Source organism: Canis lupus, chromosome 32, assembly GCF_003254725.2.
Source record: "Canis lupus dingo isolate Sandy chromosome 32, ASM325472v2, whole genome shotgun sequence".
NCBI classification, from domain to species: domain Eukaryota; kingdom Metazoa; phylum Chordata; class Mammalia; order Carnivora; family Canidae; genus Canis; species Canis lupus.
In genome coordinates, this window is record NC_064274.1 from 17,160,448 (window position 1) to 17,180,071 (window position 19,624).

General features: G+C 34.6%; 2 protein-coding genes across 11 annotated transcripts in view; one reads left to right on the forward strand and one right to left on the reverse strand.

Annotated features, from left to right (window-relative positions):
* The window catches only part of SMARCAD1 (SWI/SNF-related, matrix-associated actin-dependent regulator of chromatin, subfamily a, containing DEAD/H box 1), a 78,224-nt gene that overhangs the window by 37,622 nt on the left and 20,978 nt on the right, over positions 1–19,624 (forward strand). For 8 of the 9 annotated variants that reach the window (XM_049104871.1, XM_025424555.3, XM_035709650.2 and 5 more), the window contains 4 exons: positions 4,062–4,163; positions 5,649–5,730; positions 7,153–7,544; positions 17,165–17,364. In XM_049104871.1, coding sequence (XP_048960828.1) covers positions 4,062–4,163; positions 5,649–5,730; positions 7,153–7,544; positions 17,165–17,364 — 776 coding nt within the window. Of the gene's footprint in view, positions 1–4,061; positions 4,164–5,648; positions 5,731–7,152; positions 7,545–7,828; positions 8,208–17,164; positions 17,365–19,624 lie in introns of those variants that run through there. The other variant, XM_025424587.3, reaches the window with a different exon arrangement.
* HPGDS (hematopoietic prostaglandin D synthase) overlaps positions 9,830–19,624 on the reverse strand; it is a 59,671-nt gene continuing 49,876 nt past the window's right edge. The window contains exons 8-9 of one of the 2 annotated variants that reach the window (XR_004811337.1): positions 13,801–13,841; positions 9,830–11,258 (exon numbers count right to left, since the gene is read on the reverse strand). The gene's annotated coding sequence lies outside the window, so the exon portion shown is untranslated. The remainder of the gene's footprint in view (positions 11,259–13,800; positions 13,842–19,624) is intronic. The other variant, XM_049104875.1, reaches the window with a different exon arrangement.

The following is a 19,624-nucleotide window of genomic DNA, read 5'->3' on the forward strand; positions in this document are numbered from 1 at the left end:
TTTTAAGATTTTTTCTTTATTTATTCATGAGAGAGACAGAGAGAGAGAGAGAGAGGCAGAGACACAGGCAGAGGGAGAAGCAGGCTCCATGCACGAAGCCTGATGTGGGACTCAATCCCAGGACTCCAGGATCACACCCTGGGCTGAAAGCGACGTTAAACCGCTGAGCCACCCAGGCTGCCCTAAACTGTAGTTTTTATTTTCATGATTTTGCACAATGCAGTAATTTTGGAATTGTGTATGTGATGTTTAGCAGAACAGACTGTAGTTTTCAGCAGAAGGTCATTTGACCTTGCTCTAAAAGCTTATGGGTCTCTGCTATGATTTTCCTATTAGGGCTTTCTAGAGACTTCATACAACATCCTTATTAGTCACAGAGCTTCAGGATCATTGCATCTGCTTGTTGCTCATGAAGCCCAAGTGGTAGAGCACCTGTACTACATCCTGGACCTGCTACAGAGCCTTCTCTTAATGTGGGCCCCACTTACAACTGTCACAGTCATAAAAGTTACTTTGTAAATAGAATAAGCACACACCATAGTGAAGTATACCTCGCCTCAGGTATCTAGAGGCTGACCAAGTATTATGCCTCTTCTTAAACAATATGCACCCTTTTTCTTTCCATTTACTTTTTTTTTCTTTCTTTCCATTTACTTTTGAATGACATTTGCAACATGCTCCTGATTGGACCCCCTCCCCGTAAAATTCATGAAAGTGGTAGTCCCCAGAATTTGAGGAGGGTTACTTCTCACTCTTTGGCATACATGCATCTTACTAAGGTACCCACAGCTACCTGCCTACTGCATCCAGTCAGTGTAAGGTCTTCAGTGTAGATGATTAAAGTGAATTCTGTGGACTGTGCAAAACTATCAGTCCTAGAGTACTGTATGAGGAAAGAACAGGAGAGTTACCATAGCCGTGAAGACACTGACCTACCCAGATGAAAACAAATTGCTTTGGCATGTACTTCTAATTGAGATGGGGACAATAGGGGCAATGGCAGCCTCTGTGGATACTGGAGGCAAGGTATACTTCACTATGGTGTGAGTTGCTTAATCTGTTTATAAAGTAACTCTTAACAATCTAACAGATTGTTATAACTGCACAGTTATATTGATTTGCTCTAGTAAAAATTCCACATCTGGTATAGTAGTTACAATTGGGGTCATCACTTCTTTGTTTATGATAACCTGAAATAATCCCCCAAAGGCCATCATCCAGTTTTTGTATAGGCCAAGGAACCACATGACATTGGAATTAGGATATGATATCCATCTCAGTTCCTTCAGGAATATGGTGCTGCTGCTGCTGCTGTGTGTGCTTCTCCTTCTCCCCCTCCTTGCCCCCCCTCTGTCCCCTCCTCAGTTTTATGAACTTGGATTTGTTCTTTTCCTAAAAACAAATTGCTCCCTGGGCCAATGAGCTAATATGAGATTGCTGCCAGTCCTAACTATGTCTGTTCCAACTCTGCATTCTGAAATGGGAAAAATAGCCACAGGATCAGTTCATAACCCTGCAGCCCACTGGGACAGATTTAGGCCCAAGTCCATGTGTCACCTGGCATCTGTAAAGCTCTAGCGTAGCCACTGGATTGTAGAGGTGTTTTAAGTCACCAGGGATTAGCAGAGCTGGCAGAGTGTCAGATCTGAGACCAGACAGCAAGTGAGAATGTTTAATTTGGGTTGTAATATACTTGATTCCCAAAAGTTATTTACGGTTTTCCAAATAGCAAACTGTTTTTATGGAGGTGAAATTCACATAGCATAAAATTAACATTTACAGGGCAGCCCAGGTGGCTCGGCGGTTTAGCGCCACCTTTAGCCCAGGGCGTGATCCTGGAGACCTGGGATCAAGTCCCACATCGGGCTCTTTGCATGGAGCCAGCTTCTCCCTCTGCCTGTGTCTCTGCCTCTCTCTCTGTGTCTCTCATGAATAAATAAATAAAATATAAAAAATAATTTAAAAAATTAACATTTTCAAATGAACGATTCATTGCCAGTTTGTACATTTGCAGTGCTGTGCAACTACCACCCCTGTCTAGTTCTAAGATCTTTTTATCACCCCGTAATAGCATGTCCTACCTTTTAAGGAGTTGCTCTCCTGTCTCTCTTCCCTCCTCTTCCCCCCCTGCCCCGCCCCTGGCAGCCAGTCCACTTTCTATGGATTTATCTATCCTGAATATTTCATGTGAGTAGAGAAGGCACACAATAAGTTACCTTTTGTGTCTAGCTTTCACTTAGCACAGCATTTTCAGAGGTTCATCCACATTGTAGCAAGTATCAGTACCTCTTTTTTTTTAAGTACTTCTTTTTTTAAGGCTGAATAATATAGCATTTTATGTATATACCACAGTTTGTTTATCCATTTGTTCTTTCATGGACATTGGATATTAAAACCAGGAAATGTGCTGTGTGAATGACTAAGATTTAGGAAACATTTACATGGTGGAAAAACACCCGTGTAGAGTTAGATACCGAAGTTTCTATTCCTGCCTCAGATGGTTCTTATCTATATCTGTGGCCTCTCAAAGGTTAGTTCTTAAAGTTTCAGTGTCTTCAGCTGTTAAGTGAGGATAGTAGTATGAATTTTTGAGAGCTTTGAAAGGCTTTCTCCATATTAGTGTTGTATTCCCCAGCTCCAAATCCTTTGCTTTCATAATAAAGACTGACCTCAATTTAGCACTCCAGGCCAAATGTAGTACTAGCTCTGGTTTAATTTTGCAGCCTTGTAGCCTATCCATGGTTTCTGTTCTTCAACCCAAAGGGCCATTTACTATTAGAAAAACTCATGCAGTTTTCTTCTTCCTACTCTAAACTTCCACAGTATTTTATTTGTGTCTGTCTTGTGGAACTCCATCATACCTTTGTGCAGGAGAGAAGTATCACTCACAATTTATGGGTAGTGAAAGGAAAATAACATTTAGTTGTTGGATAAGAAATGAGGTAGAAGAGAAAAAAATGAGGCTGTATTTTTCTATACCTTGCTTACATGGCATGTGGTACAGTTCTAAGCAGAGTTAGAGAAATGTTTTTTTGATTGACCAAACTGCAGGATTTTTCTGAAGCATAAACCCAAAAATCTTTTTTTAAGATTTATTCATTTGGGAAGCCTGGGTGGCTCAGTGGTTGGAATGCCTGTCTTAGGCTCAGCTTGTGATCCTGGGGTTCTGCAGTCAAGTCCCACATTGGGCTCCCTGCATGGAGCCTGCTTCTCCCTCTGCCGGGGTCTGTGCCTCTCTCTCTCTGTGTCTCTCATGAATAGATAAAATATTTTTAAAAGAACACTTATTCATTTATTTTGAGAGAGAAAGTGTGTGGTAGGGAAGGGCAGAAAGAGAGAGGGAGAGAGAAAGAGAATCTCAAGCAGTCTCCCCACAGAGCCTGTCTCATGGCTCCATCCCATGACCGTGATATCATTACCTGAGCTGAAACCAAGAGTAGAACACTTGACTAGCCACCCAAGCACTCTTTAAATGTAGAATTTTAAAGTCTTTTTTAGTCAAGTGACAAGAAAGAGATTGTATGAATAACTATAATTATTACCAGATTAATGTTTTTGTTTCACATAAGTTTATCATTGTGTTACTTTTATGTTGTGGCTGAACAATTAATATTTAAGCCATTCTGTGAATCAGTACCAAACTGAAAGTAAACTTTTATCTCTCAGTACTTGAAATTTGTATGGAGGTGTAAAATTGTAATAGATATCTGAATCTTTTTTTTTTTTTTTTAATTTGCTGTTAGCTTGGTAAGACTTCAATATACCTGAATTATTTGGAGTAATTTGAGGAACATTCTAGTCTTTTAGCAGATTTATCTCATGTTGACTGTTTTATGAAGTTTGAGTTATTAAATAGGCAGTCAAGGTCTTTTTGTAATCTTAAAGGAGCAATATTTTTTATCCTTTAAGATCTATATTTGTCCGTTTTTCACAAGAAACAGGAAAACATTTTTGGATTCTTAATGTGGCAAGTTCCAAATCAAGTCAAATATAAATGTAATTGTCTTAAGACTTAACATTATAGATGATCTCCTTAATTGGTTCTTTTTTCTTTCCAATAGGGAGAAGAATCAAATGAGTCTGCAGAATCTAGTAATAATTGGGAAAAGCAAGAAAGTATTGTATTGAAATTGCAAAAGGAATTTCCTAATTTTGATAAACAGGTAGGTAGTCATGAACAGAAATTACTCAGTGTGTACTAAATGTTTGAAACAAAATAGCGTTTGAAATAAACTGTATAAAGCCTTAGGGTATGTTTTCCATTATTCTAATTAAATATACTCCTTTATCAATATTATAAAATACTTTTATACTGTTTGTTCTTTACATTATTTGCCTTAATTGCTAACTGTATCAGCATAATAACCATAATCGTAACAAACATAACAATTGGAACTCGTGAATAAAATGTGGATATGTAGTAAGCCAACTCAGCTGTTTTAGCTTTTTTCATATTCTTGTCCTTTAAATTTCTCATTAAGAAATTTTATTTATTTATTATTTTTTTTAAATTTATGATAGTCACAGAGAGAGAGAGAGAGAGAGAGAGAGAGAGAGAGAGGCAGAGACACAGGCAGAGGGAGAAGCAGGCTCCATGCACCGGGAGCCCGACATGGGACTCGATCCCGGGTCTCCAGGATCGCACCCTGGGCCAAAGGCAGGCGCCAAACCGCTGCGCCACCCAGGGGTCCCATCATTAAGAAATTTTAAAGTGTGGGATGCCTGGGTGGCTCAGCGGTTGAGTGTCTGTCTGCCTTTGGCTCAGGGTGTGATCCTGGAGTCCCAGGATCGAGTCCCACATCGGGCTCCCTGCATGGAGCCTGCTTCTCCCTCTGCCTGTATCTCTGCCTCTCTCTGTCTCTGTCTCTCATGAATAAATAAATAGTTAAAAAAAAAAAAAAGAATTTTAAAGTGTTAGGGGTGCCTGGCTGGCTCAATTGGAAAAGCATGACTCTTGATCTTGATTGTGGGTTCAAGCCTCACACTGGGTGTAGAGATAACTAAAAAAAAAAATAACCTTAAATTCTTTTTTGTAAATATAGTACTGCATTTCAGCACTTCAGTATTCCATAAGCTTTGTTCTACCTGGTAAATAGTAGCAGTACTTTCAGAGTCCATATGAGAACTCATGCCAAGCTTGCCATTGCTAAAAGGGCCTCTGTTGAATCACCTGATTGTATGTTGAAGCCCATTATTTGTTTAGTATTTAGAATACATTTTACACTTGCATTGATTTATTCAGGTATGTGCACACATAGTACATTAGCCAAATTCTGATGAGCTAAATGCAAAATTTGTTATGTTGTGTCTTTACATGTGTTGAAACTGTATGTTTTGAAGTTGACACTTTGTAAAAGCCTAGCTGCATGTTGAAATTTAATTGAACAAACATTTTTGATCCTGGTGTTCAGAGCACTTCATTGGGAGAGTTGAAATGCAAAAAAAGTCTAGCTTCCTTTCCTTTGAAGACTTAAAAATTCACAGAGGTGAAATTTTATATACACAGAAAGCATTTGTAAAGCAGCATATAAACGTGAAATATTTGATACAAATTTTCAAGTGATTTACTTATTTTTAAAAGAGCATAAAAGTATTCTACAAGTTGTTAATTTTAGACTTTTAACAAAGGATCAATGACTTATTTCTAGGAGCTAAGAGAAGTACTCAAGGAACATGAATGGATGTACACAGAAGCTTTAGAATCTTTAAAAGTGTTTGCAGAAGACCAAGGTAATTAGCTTTTCTGTCCTAGAAAACATACTTCCCATTATGTTCTGTATTTTGGTATATAAGAAAAATGTAAACCTATTAGCTAATACAGAGAACAGTATTGCAAAAGACCTTGGAAATAATGATGTAAAAAATTTTTAAATGAGCAGTTTCAAATGTTTTGGCCTGTTCTTTAATGACAGTGTAAAATGAAATAGTTAATATCTTTTTCTATTTGGCTTTTTTTGATAGCTAAGGCTACTTTTAAATTACCATGTTTTAATTGAATGTAAAGGAAACTTTTTTTTTGTATTTTAGCAGTTCGCAGGATAGATCTTATGATTGCTGGTGGTTTATAATCACAGTAATGTAGGTGTCCTAGCCTGCTCTTACATGAATATCAAAAGCACCAGAATCAAAAACCTAAAAGATGAGTATCACTGGCTTGGAAGAAAGTCCCTAAACCTGTATTGGAGCACTTTTAACTTTTAGAACCAAATGGTAGAGGAAAAAAGTACTGAAGAAGAGTTGAATCACATATCCTTATGAAGAGCTGATCGAATTGATTCTTGTTTAATTGCAAAGCCTGCTTATAAAGCCCAGTACAGTGGCTTTAGATGTTTTTGTTTTCTAATTCTTTTACAAAATACTTAGTACTAGTGCTCTTGATGGCACACAGAATGATATTGTGTGGGGAAAAAGAAAGCCACCAATATTGCCAATTCTGAGTCTGGAGAAGTGATTCAAAAGAAGTAGATTGTGAATGTGAAGTACTTGAGGACTACTTTGTTCAATTTATTTTTCTCTCTTTTATATATGCACAATAATGAATGTATGATAATCAGTGTGTAACTCTAAAGCACTCTGAATAAAATAAGCATTGTAAATGGTAAATTACTGTGTTATAGATTGACGGTAAGAAATAACAGTATCTTCAATCACAGGCATCTTAGAAATCTATGGAATATGATTAATCAGTGATAAAGTAGCAGTGTTATATAATAATAGTGTATTTCAATAGAAGGAGATGGCAATGGAATATTAATAGGAATTATTTTAATTTAGGGTGAATATTGTTTTCCCTATACCTCTCAGTGTTGGCATAGAGATGGGGCTGCTGAGTAGCGTTTGGGATATCTTACAGATATGTAGCTGCCATTTATATTCTCAGGATGTTTGTTAGAAAATGGAGGGTTTATTCAATGTTTTTTAAAGTTATCACCTGTTTTTGAAACTAATTATTTCAACTCATTATACAGCTTCAAATTCTACTTTAGTATTTCTCTTAAAACATATTAAGATTTAACAAATTATAGTTGAATTTTATATTCCAAAGGAAAATAACACAATTAGATAGTTTTTTAATCTTATTTGAAGGCTTTTGTCTTTATATTTAATTTATGTCTTTCAAACTTAGTTATTTTTGTCTTTCTTTCTACACAGATATGCAATATGCTTCACAAAGTGAATTTCCAAATGGAAAAGAAGCTTCTTCAAGAAGTCAGAATTATCCTAAAAATGCAGCTAAAACAAAACTGAAACAGAAATGTTCCATGAAACCACAAAATGGTTTTAACAAGAAGCGTAAAAAAAATGTATTTAATCCTAAAAGAGTTATTGAAGACTCTGAATATGATTCGGGCTCTGATGTGGGTAGTTCACTAGATGAGGACTATAGTAGTGGTGAAGAAGTGATGGAGGATGGCTATAAGGGTAAAATTCTTCACTTTCTCCAAGATGCTTCAATTGGTGAACTTACTTTGATTCCTCAGTGTTCTCAGAAAAAGGCTCAGAAGATAACAGAACTCCGGCCCTTTAATAGTTGGGAAGCTCTGGTAAGGCTACATTATTTTTTTTCCCCTGTGTGTGTGTGTTTGTTTAATTCACAGTACGGTTTATAGTCAAGGTGTCTTCAGCCCAGGGAAGCATTGATGGGTGGCCTTATCCTGTGTAGAGGCAAACATTACTTTCATTGTAAGCCAATAGTATTTCAAATAGTGTCATATGACCTAATTTTGAATGAATTAAGGGGTGAGTTTCCTGAGAAAAACCCAACCTGATTGGCTGGGCATACTGTCACTCATTCTTTTGCATAGAAACTTGGTTCATTTCACTGCAGAAGAAGAAATTAGAGCTTACATTTAGGAAGGAGTTGTTTGCTAGCCTGTTCTGATCTGTTACTGCTGAGACACCATGCAGAAGGCAAGAATGTGGCAGAAATGTTACTACAACTACTTGAAGAGCAATAGCAACGTCCAGGGGAGCTCCATGATTGAAAATGCCAGGCTAAGTGTTTTATGCTTCACCACAAAGAAGCAAGTGTTTATTTTCTTTTTCTTTTAAAAGTGACAGCTCAGTCTCTAACATGTTTTTCTTGGTTAAACAACACGGCCATTTTATGGAGTGTAGCAGGCTGCAGCATTTTTAATTGGAAAAAATAGAAAAGTGTGTGAAGCCTAGAATTCAAGCGTTAGGTGAAGGGAAGGCATAATCAACTGGTAAGTACACTTTGCATGATCATTTTATGGAATTCCATTTCCTATAAACAAATGTTATCCAAAATACTTGCATTTTGAGTTTTATAAGTGTCAGCAGTCAGCAAATTTTATTCATACAGAGAGATATAAGAACTCTGTCTTTTAAATTTTGCCTTGACTTTTGTGAGAGAGGGGACTTTTATAGCATGAATTGTATATAGGCCCTGCTGTGAAAGCAATATGGATGATTTTTTACAGCTTTAGAAGATGAAGTACCTCTTGAAGGTTTAGAAATTTTAAGGAAGCTTTATTCCCTACCTTAGGGAATAAAGTTGCTTTTATGGTTAATTTTATACTTGTGACAATCTGTGAGAGCATAAGTTCCCTTCATAAGTATTTTTAAAGTAGCAGGATGGGAGGGTTCCTGAATAGTGGTTCTAAAAAGCATTTTTTAAAAAATTAAGACATTTGAAAAATAAAGAAACACCATTAGTAGTATTTCGTAGCTTAAAAAAATAAAATAAATAAAGCCATTCGTTTTGCCTAAAGCCTTTATTTTTCCAGAGAACATCTGTCAAAGCAAGTCCTTTCAAAACTTGTTCGGCTTTGCCTGAGTGATTTATTTGTTAAAGTATTTGCTGAAGGGCTTTCTTGTTCTTCTTTTCTTCCTTTTCTTCTTTCTTTTAATCTTTAATGGTCTCCTCTGTTATTGTAGAGTCAGTTGCTCAGGCTTGTTGGGATTCTAATTTATTTAATAAGGAATGCAATTATCTGCACCACTGTGTTTAGTAACTGTAACTACTTGCCCAAATATCTCATAGTAAAAGTAAATTATACCAGACTTATATGTGCCAGATACCTTTAAAATCTTCAACTTAATGTGTAGAAAGCATATTTCCCCTACTAATTAACTGGCATAGTTTGAATTAGTTCTCGACACGAATTTTTTGTGGATTATGCACAACCTACGTAAATCTCCTATTGCATCTTGCCCCCTCTCTAAAAATTGAACACAAAGATATTTTTTGCTAGCCATTTATTTAAATGTTGGGTATTTTATGTAACAAAAAGTAAACTTGCTACTTCATCAAAAAACAGGGCTTTGCTGTCCTGAAAAATGTAAGTAAATGAAGAGTTTGGAAACAAACAGTTAACATTGACACATCTGTGAATATAATCTTTGAATTTTCATTTGTGTAGAACTTTAAGCTTTTACTTTCAGTCACTTTAGAATTTTCAGTGTAACTTTTTTTTTTATTTAGAGAGCAATTTCATAACTTAAAATCATCAAAGATAAAGTTAATATGTGCATTCTAGTGAAAAGGTATATATGATATACTCCTTTCCTATTCAGAAAGGTTTGATAATGTATCTAGTGAAACAACTTCAGAAAGAAACAAAAGAAAAAGCATTTACTTTTGTTTTCATAGCTACTGTTTTTAGAAATTCCTATGAGAAGTAGTTGAAATTTTAATTGACACTCAGTTATACTCTAATGAAAATTGCATATTAAGAACAGCATGTAAATGTCTAGTAAAATCTTAACATTATTGTTGAAGCTTATTTAGTCTTAAGGATTGGGGAATTTGTCAGAACTTTAAGTCATCAATATTTCATTTAAAAATGCATACCAAGCCAACAAATATGGATTAATTATGGTTTTTGTTAAAACTGAAGTCTGTAACATTGGTAGGTTAAATGTAATCACTAGTATTTAATTTTCTTAAAAAAACAATGTGAAAATTATGTTAGTAGTGCCTTTTAAAACAAAATTTGAAAAAATAAATAAAACAAAATTTGAAAAGTACATCGTTATTTCATCCTAGTCAGAGAATTACACTTTTTAAACATTAAATGCTGTAAGATATTCTGTGACCCTTACTTTACATGAGTAAAATTTATTTAAATAAATAAGTGCAGTGTATATGAGTGTTTATATTTGTAATTTTACACCTATTTTCTTTGAACCAGAATTTAAATATTGTTTGTCAAGTTTTCTTCACAATTTTTCCATCTTATTTTTCTGCTTAATAATAGTAAAGTATGTGTTTATTGTAAGAAACCACATCATTAAATCCTGTAGACCTTAGAAATACAGCAAGCCAATAATGTCAGTTTAAAATCTGTTAATGTGGTATCATTGGGATTTTAATTGTCAAATTTCACACATTTGATGGCATCAGTTCACCTACCACTTACTGAGTTTTTGTCTAACCTGTGTAAAGTAGTGTAGGGATGCTATTACATCTGTGATAATCTTACGGTGTTGCATCTTTATACTTTTACCAGGATGTAATAATGTATACTGACCAAAGCAAGATTCATGAGTAACTCATGAATAACTCAACCTAAAAACTTCTCAATATGTACATCTCCTTCCTTAACATTTAGGTCATTGTAAATACAGTTTTCCTTTATCATTAACCACACAGCCAAGGTTTTTGTTCATGTCAAAACACTTAGGCTCATTGTGTCTACTAGTAACTCAGACCAAGATTATCTTTTTTGCTTTGTTTTCCCAGTGATTATTGTAAAACGTCTGCTTAAGTTTGTCCCTTAAGGTTATTGTAAGATGTCTGCACAAGTTTGCAATGCGTGTTCCTTTCTGATAGGATAATTTTCAGTAAATTCAGGCTTTATTTTAAGTTTAATAAACATTTATAAAAAAAATTAGAAATGCATTTGCTTTGTCAGCTGCTTCCAGGTCTTTATAGCTGTGAATAAGATTAGGACTGTGTCCTCAAAAATGTTAACTTGTTAGGTGGAGAGTTCAGTCAGGTTTTAAACAATTCTCCCCTTCCTGTAGAAATTCGCAAATACTTATATTGTAAGAGTGACACACTGTGGCAGGAGAGAGGTACTTCAGTTTGTGACTTAAAAGAAAAAAGTCCTTAGAGTGATACTTGAGTTTTTAATCAAAGTGATAGTAATCAAGACCATATTGATACTCTTTTTTCCCCCATGTAATTATCCAGCAAATAGGAATTGTTTTTTTTTTCCTTCCACTCAGAAAAAAAAAAGCTTTATCATTTTTTGAGGAATGATTTTTCTTTGTCTAAAATAAAATAGTACCTGCAAGAACAAAGAAGAATGTTAAGTTAGCCAAAATTCTACCAAAGATACCCACCACTTAAGACTGTATTGAACAGGGATATCTGGGTGGTTCAGCAGTTGAGCATCTGCCTTCGGCTCAGAGCATGATCCCGGGGTCTGAGCTCCCTTTGAGGAGCCTACTTCTCCCTCTGCCTCTATTTCTCTGTCTCTCATGAGTAAATAAATATATCTTTTAAAAAAAAAAAAAGAACATCTATTTGTGGCATCCATTTTTATATGTATATTTCATATTATGTAAATAGGACCATGTTTTCTATGCTCATCAGTAACTTTAGATTTACTAGTAGATACAGCATTTATAGAATATTTGCATTTCTTGATCTTTTTTTGATGGGGCTAAGTCATTTATAGGATTGTTACATGCTTTTTGTCTTCAGAAAACCGTTAACAGTAGAGTGTTCTTACATATTTCCTTAAGTGCCGGCCTGTCTTTCTCTCAAACACACATAGAAACACACACACCACTAATGAAGATACTGTGGAATTACATATTGAGATTTGTCTAAGTTTTAATTTTTATTATTCATGTATTTAGATTAACAAGGTAAAGAATTCTACATGCTTACTCCCTCCAGAAATCCATATCCATCTCCTTCTCCAGCCTGTTTCTCACGCTGCAAATAACTGTTTTCACTTCTTTTGTCTAATTCTTACCACTTTCATATCTCTAGGTAATATAAGTACATTGCTATTTTTTATTTTTGTTTTAGGTCTTATCTGTTGATACGTCATTATATAACGCTATGGTGAGATTAAATCTCACTGCCAGTCTCACTTTACATGCCCATTTCCTATTCCCCAGTCCTACTAATAGAAGTTGATAACTATGATAATTTTGAAGATTACTTTTTAGTTATCTACATTGTTATGACTATATAAATGCTTTCCTTAGCTTCACCATGTAGTATGATGCATGGTTACTTTTTTTCCCATGCTTAGCATTTTGTTTTCTCTGCGTATTAGTTTTTTTGGTTTTTCTGTTTGCTTAGTTTCTATGTATTTTTTTTATTTCGACTCTAAAACTGTAGTTGTCTAAATTTCCCCTCAGCTTTTAGGCACTTCAGATATTCCGTCAGTTTCATCTTCCTAAGAAAATCTTTTCTGGGATCTTAATGATCTGCTCGGTTTACATTGTTTGGGTTATTGGCCTACTATTTAGCTGTGGCCTGGGGCTCTCATATCCCTGACATCCTGAGTAATGCTTGTTGTCTCTCTTGTGTTGGATCTCTTCTTCCTGAATTTTATGCATGCCCCTTTATCCCCTTGGTTCTGTGAGTACACACTAGGGTAGAGGTGGGTAGATAATATAGTGGAGCTAGATGGCCTGGTTTTGAATCCCATTTCTGACATTTTCAGTAATTTATCTGACCTTCAGCAGGTTCTTATTCTCCATTTTTTCATCTGTAAGTGGGGTATAATTATGGTACTCTCCTATGGGACTTCTAGGGTTAAATAAAGTAAATGTCCATTCAGTTGTCTGTTTCTTAGAAACTGTTAGCTGCAGATATCCACAATATTTTGCATTGCAAATGTTCTATGTATTACTAGTGAAATGCTAAGAAACTTGTTTTCTGCATATCCCCCATATCAGTGATAGCCATATTGAATAGAACTTCTTTGGATCAGTTTTTCATTTTAAAACTCCTTCTGGCCTTTAAACAGATTTATGGCTAGTTACATTAGCCACATATTATGACGACATTTTGCAGCCTTGTGGTAATTTGACAAATTTCTGTCCAGTGGGATGTAAGTAGAAGTATATTAGAACTTTTGGAAAATGTCCTTAATAGGATTCCTTTTTCCTGTTAATTGAGATGTCAGTATGGTGATAGGAACCCCCATGTAATGAGAATACAAAGCAACAAAGTAGAAAAATCCTTGATTGGGGAACTATCATACCAAGCACCAGAAGTGCTTCTACAAGTCATCATTTACATGGGAGAGAAATACACTTAAATTTTATGTAAACCCCTGATGTTTTGGGTTTACTGTTACTCATGACTAACCTAATCCTAACAGCTTCATCTTTCAGTTAAACTTTTTCCTAAAAAATCTGATGTTTTACATTCATGGAGTGTATCAGTACTAGATAGATTTAAATTCTAAACTACAAACAGTAATTTGGAACATCTCTAATGTTGGTTGGACTTATATGGGAAGCAGGGTAGGGACAATAGGAAGTCCCAGGGAGTCAAATTTTGACCTCAAAAATAAGCAAACGTCAAGTGCACTTAAAAAAAATAAAAAAGATTGATTGATTGATTGATTGATTGATTGATTTAAGAGTGATAACAAGAGAAAGCACAAGTAGGGGGAAGAGGGAGAAGTAGACTGCCCACTGAGCAGAGAGCTCAATGTGAGGCTCAGTCCAAGACCCTAGGACCATGACCTGAGTTGAAGGCAGACACTTAACCAACTAAGCCACCCAGGCACCTGTTAAGTTCATTTAAAAATCTTAGTAACCAATTCAGATGATGCATTATCTTGAAATAAGAGTTACCTTTTGTTCTCTTTGTTATTTCCTCTGCAAGAATTTCAAACCTAAAAATTAGAATAGTGTGGTGAAACCCCCATGTCCTCATCAGCAGCTTCAGATCCTGGCTGATGTCTGGTCTTGTTTCACCTATATCCTCATCCTCTTCCTCTGTCTCATATTTTTTTTTTTAATTTTTATTTATTTATGAGAGAGAGAGAGAGAGGCAGAGACACACAGACACAGAGAGAAGCTGGCTCCATGCACCGGGAGCCCGATGTGGGACTCGATCCCGGGTCTCCAGGATTGCACCCTGGGCCAAAGGCAGGCGCCAAACCGCTGCGCCACCCAGGGATCCCTCTGTCTCATATTTTGAAGCAAATCTTAGAGTTCACTTTATCCATAAAAATTTAAATACATATCTCAAAAAAATTTTTCCCTAAACATAACTACTTTGTCACACCTAATAAAAATCATCAGTAATTCCTTAATATTAGAAAATATCCATTCAGTGTTCAAATTGTGTTCCTCATAAATACCATAAATTTTTTTCTAAGTAAGTTTGAATTAGAATCCGTTAAATAAGGTCCACATACTAAAATTTATATCAGTCTTTTAACTCTTATAACTGTAGGTTCCCCCATCCATCTCTCTCTCTCTCTCCCATCTCTCTCTCTGTCTCTGTCTCTCTTCCTCTAATATCTTTGGTGAAGGAACTGGATCATTTGTTCTACTGTTTCCCTATCTGGATTTTTTTGCTTACACCTCCCTGATATAGTTTAACACATTCCTCTGGATCAGTATCTTCTGTAAAATTACAATTAGAAGGTTAAATGCTCCCACCAGTACCATTACATGACTGTTGATGTGTTCTTTCATCAGGATTCGTTTCTTTTTTGTAATGTAAGTTTCTTCTCTAGATTCTGACATTATTGAATTGATCTTCTTTGGGCCAAAGTATTTCTTATTTCTGGCCTTATTACTCTGAAAGAACTTTCTAGATCCTAGATTACAATAGTTTCTTTGGGAAAAGTGCCCATGAAATTTTGTCCTTTCCCTTGTAAACTTGTAATACAAGTTGTTACACTTAAAATAATTTGTTGCATGTCTTTCCCAATTACTGTAAGCCATATGAGAACAAGGACTGTGTGCACGTATGAGGTGTCTTCACCAGCTACAGTAGTATGCCAAAAAATTAGAGTATAGTAAGTGGTAGTTTACAGAAAAAAACTTTTGCTTTTTTTTAAACTTTTAAGGTGGGGGATAAGTACTAGTGAAAAGAAGAAAACTGTATAGACTGGAATCTTAGCCTACTTTATGACCTTGGAAATTGAACCTTGGTTTATTCATCCAGAATTGGTGGATTGATCTGTGGTTATTGTGAAGATTTAATGAGTTAGTGAATAAAAGGCATCTAGTAGTTATATAAGGCACACAATATATATTTCTTCTTTATTTTTTGGTTATTATTGCTCTCTCACACATATACCACAACAGGCATGAGATCAATTTTTTGGTCTATAATTTTGGAGTTCCATTTAAAATTCTATTTATTTTTTAAAAAGATTTATGTAATTATTTTAGGGCGAGACCACAAGAGGCTGGGAGGGAAAGAGGGAAAGGGAAAGAGAATCCTCAAGCAGACTCCCCACTAAGTGCAGACCCCGACACAGGGCTCAATCCCAGGACCCCGAGATTATGACCTGAGCCAAAATTCAAGAGCAGGCTCTTGACCAACTGGGCTACCCAGAAGCTCCTAAAAATATTTTAATTAAAAGTTCTAATAGAACCTCCTTAAAATTTTCAAGGCTCTACTGATTTATATATCCTGTTGTTTATATATAAATCTCTTCCCTGGAAAGCACAAGGTGGAAGGTCACATTGTGAATATTGTTGTTCTTGTGAAAATGTAAAGTAGTGTGCAAATAACTTTGTATTTCATGGTGTCATTTGTGAAATGCTGTTTTTGTTTTGTTTTTTAACCCTGCAATATAATAATACCATGACTTTGGAATAGATTGGAAATTTTATTTCTTTCCAACTTTTCTAGATTAGATATAAGAAATATATGTTATTATAATTGCATTTTGGATGAAATTATGTTAGTATATCCTATAAGTGTTGAATTTGTATTGAATTTGTATTAATTTAAGCTTCTCTGGGAACTTAGATATACTGTGATCACAAAAACTAGAGTTGTTAATGTGATTCTTATAACCTGAAAGAGTATGTTAAATAAGATGACATGAATCAAAATCATGTAGATTTATTTTAACAGTTGCTTTTACTCTGGTTTCTTTTATTCATTTCTGGATTGTGGGATTATTTTTTTGTTCAATAAGGATGTTTTCAGATAGCTGTGGGCTTTCTCTTCTTTTCAGTCACTAAAAGTATTTTTTTGTGATGTTCTTCAGGATATATCTTTTCGGCTACTTCTATGTTAAAATTCTAATTCTGTTAATAGCTTTTACATGATGAAATATTCAGTGTCTTTTTTGAAGATTTATTTATTTTGGAGAGCACATGTGAGAGTCAGGGGAGAGGCAGAGAGGGAGAGAAAAGCTCAATGAGACTCCCCACTGAATGTGGAACAAAGCACGGCTCCATCACAGGGCCCTCAGATCATAACCCAAGCCAAAACCAAGAGCTGGATGCTTAAACAAATTGAACCACTCAGGTGCCCCTCAGTGTCTCCTTTAGAAAAATAAATACAAATACATTTTTGAAAGAAATTCTTTGAGCTTTCACAAAAACCATTTATACAAGTGTTGTATTGAAATTGACTTTTTAAAAAAGTTTTACCAGATTATTGAATTGGGCATAGTTAACTTTTGATTTATGCTGTATCTTTCCAAGTAATAGTCTCAGTTTAGGAGCAGAATTTAAGTGGCAAATAATAATTGGGGTTTTAAAAGCTCAAGAGGTGGTACTTTGATAATAAATAGAGAAAAAGTATGTTTCAGGAAGATTATAATCATATGGTAATATTTATGGGAAGTAACAAAAATGGAGGCAAGATAATCAGGTATACAGTTATTATATTTGGTGCCATTTGGTGATAAAGACGAATGTGAGATTTTAAAAAGAAAACTTCATAGGAGATATTAATGTTTACTTGAGAGTTTCTCCTATAAGAGAACAGCTAGTAGGGGCAAAGTAGCTTGAGATTGTGCATTTTGGGGAGAAGGATACATCTTATTTTAATATGGTGAGTTTGATTCATCAAAGAGAAACTTGGGAATTCAAATGTAGACATGAAGAAACAGATTCTGTTAGCACTTGATTAAGGTCATTAGTAAAAATTAAAAATTTTTCCCTCATAAAGAGATTGGTACTGGATTTTTACTTACTAGATCTAAACTATTAAATTATTTTTCTTCTTATGCCATAGTTCACAAAGATGTCCAAAACTAATGGCTTATCAGAAGATTTGATATGGCATTGTAAAACACTGATCCAAGAAAGGGATGTAGTTATAAGGCTTATGAACAAATGTGAAGACATTTCAAATAAATTGACAAAACAAGTTACCATGCTCACTGGAAATGGAGGTGGATGGAACATAGAACAACCTTCCATTCTAAACCAGAGGTAATACATGTTGTATTTACCTATTTCTTATATTTCTCAGCTGTCTAAAAATTCTGAACTTATTTTCTTATTGTGCCTAGGGGACTTAAGTGTGTAAGTTGTATGAAAACTAATGTTAGAAGGGAAGCCCAGGGTTTCCTGTAATGACACATAAGTGATATAGGAATTGTTTTTTTATCATAACCCCCTACTCCACGAAGGGTATCTTACTCCATTATATCATTTTAATTTAGAGGGAGCAAATGTTATGGTCTTACATAACCTATATTTTCCTTATTTGGTAACACAAGTTCCTGTATGATCACAAAAACTGAAAAGGTGGACAGTATGGTGCTTCAGAAAGTCAGCTGCTTAATTGCATCAATGAAAAATTTGTCTTAGAACAGTTTCTTTTTAGTTGTGAATAAAATGAAATGATTAAAATATCCTTTATCTGTTATTTAATGTTTTAAATGCTTTGAAAAGTCCATATTTTTAAATCTCTTTTTGGAGTAGAAACACATCAAAAATGAAAAGGACACTTACTAAATAGATTATATTAAGAAAAGATTATAAGAAGTATATTTCCCCAAAACTGCTACTGTCAGTAAAATGTCTTGTCGGAATTCTTAGAAAAAATTAAAAAAAAAAAAAGACTTCTTAAAAAAATAGACACTAAATTATTTTCAATAAAAAATTCCTGCAACAACCGGTACATATTAAAATGGCATTTCATTATTATGAACACCCCCATTTTGCATGGTGTTGGGATATTGGGATGGGGAGATTATTTTGAACTTCTTATAAAAGTTTATTTTTAAGTGGTTTGGGGACTCAGAACTATTCAGAATACTTCCTTCTTAAGAAATGTATAAAATTGTTTACTGTGATAATATAGTGACAAAAACATGGAAACAATCCGATTCCCAAAGTCAGAGAATAGTTAGAATGAATTATGGTATGAAGAGTTAGAATGGATTATATGGTATATCCATGCTATGCAGTGTTATGCAACATTAAAAATGATTACATCTGTTCAGAATATTTCTGATAGATATTTAATAAGGTTAGCACTAGGGTCTTATTAAAATTAATTACCTTGGTTTTATTTACTTCTAGTATTTTTCTAGTTAATGATCAAAGCATATTTGCTGATCATTGGTTAATTAAAAGCAAGATACGGTTACTGGCCTTTAATAGTAAGCTACAATCTTTTCTGTGCCCTTCTAGGGTGCTATGGGATGGTGTAGGGAAACGTGATGCAGTTCCCACAAAGAAGCTCTTTTCTCTGTTGCATAGAAAGAACTATGGCCATGTCAGCAAATTCATCTCCTAAAAGTGTAGTTGGAGCTGCTCCTCGTTCTACAGCATTGGATATGGGGAGTTCTTCACTCTACAAGACTTACCCAGTTGAGTCTACTTTATCATAATTTGGATTTTAAAAAATCAAGTGCTTTATTGCATTACTTAAAAAATTTCTCTTAAACCCACAACCAGAGTCCTGTTACTTGTAAATAGTATGATCAGGTAATAAACTATACTTTCCATTAGGCTGAGGAATTTTTTGATGAAATATTTAATAGATGAGAAAAATAATTTTTTTTAAAAAAGCGCTTATTGGCTCTAGCCCAAAATATAACTATTAAACATCTGTGTAGATAGTTTCTTTAGACTTTATTTAAATCCACTTTTAGGGGGTGAAATTTGTTGTCTGGTTTTTTTCTTTTAGCCAAGGTGTAAGAGTTACACAAGCAGTTTTACTTGGTGTACTGGCCAGGCATCATCACTACTTAGCATAGAAACATACAAAGTAGTTTCCTTGCCTTGGGAAAGGATTTATTAGCACAGAGGAAAATGTTAAACTATCCTCCTGATGACTAAACTATCCTACTTTTCTTAACAGAACCAACTCTTTGTAGGAAAATTGTTAACTGTTTTCTTACTACAAATTTATATGAATTATAACAGACAAAAATTGCCTCTTAGAAATAAAGGACATACAGACATACCCAAATCCTTAATAAAGTATTTGCAGAGGAAAATAAGATGTCTTGCATGTATCTCAAAGCCATTTGCATTCATAATTTTTATTTTAAAATGTCAAAACTAAAGATGGCCCAAAGTTAAAATAATACAGTGAGAGAAAAGAGAAAAAATTATTCCTGCTGTTAATATATCTATCTCTTAAACTTTAGCTATTTATCTAAAATTTATTGGCTTTAAATTATTTTAACTGAAGAGATTTCTCAGGTGTTCAGTATAAAATATATTTCATTATATG